The 3,741-nt window shown below is 47.9% G+C and overlaps 1 protein-coding gene across 2 annotated transcripts in view; it reads right to left on the reverse strand.

Annotated features, from left to right (window-relative positions):
• The window catches only part of LOC103679410 (phospholipase A and acyltransferase 3-like), an 8,117-nt gene extending 5,348 nt beyond the window's left edge, over positions 1 to 2,769 (reverse strand). Inside the window, exons 1-2 of one of the 2 annotated variants that reach the window (XM_040639276.1) lie at positions 2,582 to 2,769; positions 1,629 to 1,799 (exon numbers count right to left, since the gene is read on the reverse strand). In XM_040639276.1, the coding sequence (XP_040495210.1) occupies positions 1,629 to 1,637 (9 nt within the window). In that variant the 5' untranslated portion in view covers positions 1,638 to 1,799; positions 2,582 to 2,769. Of the gene's footprint in view, positions 1 to 1,628; positions 1,803 to 2,581 lie in introns of both variants that reach the window. The other variant, XM_040639275.1, reaches the window with a different exon arrangement.
• Between the last annotated feature and the right edge of the window lie 972 nt (positions 2,770 to 3,741).

Here is a 3,741-nt window from a genome sequence, read left to right on the forward strand (position 1 = left end):
CCCCCACTCCGTTGAGCCAGGCCTTGGGCTGGAACACCTGATCCAGGGATTCAGCCTCTGGAAGCATCAAGGCTGCCAGCCAACTAAAGAGCTGGCGAGGACACACGATTGAGAATAAAGGCTGACTACAGGAGTCAGAGTCAACTTGACCAAAACAAACAAAACCAAAAGGAGTCAAACTGATCAAAGGTGAGGCAATTTGAACATCAAAAAGAATGATCACTGCCCACGGATTGAAACACATGAACTATGTTAAAATCCGTGTGTTAGGGGCGCCTGGGTGGCACAGCGGTTGAGCGTCTGCCTTCGGCTCAGGGCATGATCCCGGCGTTCTGGGATCGAGCCCCACATCAGGCTCTTCCGCTATAAGCCTGCTTCTTCCTCTCCCACTCCCCCTGCTTGTGTTCCTTCTCTCGCTGGCTGTCTCTATCTCTGTCGAATAAATAAATAAAATGTTTAAAAATAATAAAATAAAATAAAATAAAATAAAATCCGTGTGTTCGTAAATGATACTTTAAAAACTCATTAGGCGCCTTTGGAGGATATAAAAGAAACGTTTTGTTCCCCAAACTGCTAAATAAAGGGAAAGATTCTACCATTTCCTAAATGAACTGTACTCTGGGAGCCAAATGAAGAGCTACGACAAAACCCAAAGGCACAAAACGACACTTCGATGTGACAGTGTCTACGTGTGCAAAGGCGTAGCAAAACGTGTTGGGGGGCGCACACCGCGCTGCCCTATCCACGATGCAGAGGATGGATCTGGGGTTTGTTTTATTTTGTGGGTTTTTTTTTTAACAAGGGAAATGTATTCACATGTATCTTGTGGAATTAAAGACAGCAGTTTAAAAAAAATAACAGGGCAAGTCTTGGGAGTCAGACCCTCGTCGGTTCAGAGGCCCCCTGTCTTGGGTAAGAGGCTTCACCGGAGTGTCGGGGTCCTCGTCTGTGAGGCTGGGAGTAATCACTGCTACTTCATACCGTCCTTGAGATGAAATAAAATCTTCGGCAAAGTATCAGATGCAGGGAGCACTCAGGAAATGTGGCTATTCTTGAGCCAGAGGGAAGAAGGAACATAGGGAAGGGGAGTAAAGGGATGGAGGGAGAAGCAGAGAGGCTGGAGATGGGGGTACAAGAACGCCTTCCTGATGGCTCCCCACCACGAGCCCACACCTCCATGGGTCATCTTCTTGGACCCTCCCTCCCCAGCTCTGCCCACTGACCCCGGACAGTGTGAGCGAGGAGGTGGGCTTGGGCAGGGGGGCGGGCTGCCCTCCCTGAACCCACTGTTCCTGCCCCCTGGTGACCTAGGGCTGTCTGGGTGGGGGAGGGGCGGGGGGTCACCTCGAAGTCACCTCAAAGTGTCACTTTGTGCCTTTGGGTCTTGTCGTAGCTCTTCATTTGGCTCCCAGAGTACAGTTCATTTAAGAAATGGTAGAATCTTTGCCTTTATTTAGCAGTTTTGGGAACAAAACGTTTCTTTTACATCCCCCACCCAGACAGCCCTACCCTCGGGCCTCAGCAAGTACGCACGCCCCTTTGTGCCAGAGCTGCAGACCAACATGGGAACCCCACATGATCACCACAGACAGAGTGGTTCTTTTTAAAATAGTTTTCTGGGGACTTACTGAAGCCATCCTTCTGTCAGGTGGTGTCTGTGTGCTGCTGCCTCTATGTCCAGACTATTATTCACTTTCAGAGTTTTGTTTGAGGGGCGCTTGGGCGGTTCAGTCGATTAAGCAACCAACTCTTGGTCTCAGCTCAGGTCTTGATCTCAGGGTCGTGACTCTGTGTGGAGCCTTCTTAAAAAAAAAAAAAAAAGAGTTTTGTTTGCCTCTGAACCTGCCCAGGCATACAAATATTTTAAAAGATGAATCAACAGTCACATAAAAACCACTCTATCTTGAAACAAGCCAGGGTACATGCCTGGTAGACAAGTGGGCCAGGAAATCAGCTGGAAAAAAGAGATCTCAGAGTTCAAAGTGTCAATTCAGAAGGATTTGGTGGTGGCTGAGGTCAAGGGAGTGGTCAAAACTCGCCAAGCCTCGCGGTAGATGGGGAGAAGAAGGCAACAGGCAAAGTCAGGTGTGGGGCAAGCAGGATGGAGAGACAAGAGCCAGTCAAAGAGTTTCAAGAGCAAGGAACTCCAAGAAGACCCCAAAATTGGGACTGACCATGACCAGAACCTACAAACGTTTCCACCAACTTCAAACCCAACAGAACCAGACCAAACCTGTCATCGGAAACGCATTCTTCCCCCCAGACTGGACACAGAGAGCCTACTGGGCCAGATGTGAGGCAAGAGACCACTCCCCCTCCTCCTCTCCCTCCACAGCCCAGAGACACACATTCTAGACCCAATGGAAGCCCAAAATCCCCTACCGCCTGGGTGTGGAGGGGCTGCTTTTTGAGGTACCAGTGAGCTACACCACGCGAAGCTCCAAATAAGAATCTCTCATCTGATACCCACTTAGGGGCTGTGGCATCACGGGCGAACTGGACAGAGTGGGGGGTGGGAGCAGGGAGGGAGCTCAGCCTCACTGCAGGCCATGTGGGCAGGAAGCAAGGACCAGGAACTTACCTCCTTCGGGCTCCCAGCGCAACAAGAGCTTTGTTGTCAGGACACAGATGGACTGCAGCTGGGACGACTCTTCAGGATGTATGGAATCGCTCAGAACAGCTGCTCTTACATAGCCCCTGTGCTCTCGCTGGGGCGGGCTTAGCTAAGCCCTCCTGCCGCGCTGGCCCTCCCCCACTTGACAGTGACCTTGTGAGTGGCCAGCCTAGAGTTAAGTGATCTCTGTTTGTCCAATCGGGACCACCCCTTGTGCTACATCACAAGCCTGTTTCCAGAAAGAGGAAGACTTGGCTGGCACTGTCAGCTGAAGAGACACCAGGGTGGAGCCCGCACAGTGACTAACCCGGGGGCGGGGGGGAGCAGAAGAAACATCCCATGCCCAGACTTGTAGCTTCTCTCTCCACCAGGAGAAAGTAGGCAGAGGAAATGAGATCAAGGGAGTACATCCAGTGTAACTTCTTCTGTTATCAAATGTTCTTTTTAGACTACAGATATAATAGTTCAGCTCTTACAAACTCAAGAAGGAGCCTTAACCGTTTTTCCACTTTGGTCATAAGTACATATAAAATACTCCCCTGAAAAGTGCAAATTCAAATGACGTTCGTTATATCACACAGGAAATGGAGATTTCGAAAGAATTTAGGAAAGCTGTATTTTAAGCAATAAAGGAAGACTTATGTCATTTCAACCTTCTATGCATAGTTTTCCAAAACACAGATGATCTTACTGCTTGAACAGACTTCATGCTCTTATACACAAACCTTTAGTTACACGCAGCTTGTGTTCAATGCTTTAGGCTTATTCAGGACTCCTTTGAAGTGAAACTAGAGTGGTTATCAAGCTGGATTTTGTTTTCTAGATTTATAATTTGTCCCAGAACATTCAGGAAGATGGTCTTCAACAGCTGCAGGTATATGTTCATCACAAAATGTTTAATGTCATCATGTACCATTTTAAAGTCTCAAGACTATGAAAAGTTTACTGTTGAGTACTTTTATTTTTTTAATTTTTATATTAACTACAGTATAATGAACATAAAGTGTGGTATTAGTTTCCTGTATACAATAGAGTGATTCTCCGCTTCCATTCATTACTCAGTGTTCATCACGATGAGTAATCTCTCCATCCCATCACCTATTTTACCCATCCCCCCACCCACCTCC

Source organism: Ursus maritimus, unplaced genomic scaffold, assembly GCF_017311325.1.
Source record: "Ursus maritimus isolate PB19 unplaced genomic scaffold, ASM1731132v1 scaffold_23, whole genome shotgun sequence".
In the NCBI taxonomy this organism is placed as follows: Eukaryota; Metazoa; Chordata; class Mammalia; order Carnivora; family Ursidae; genus Ursus; species Ursus maritimus.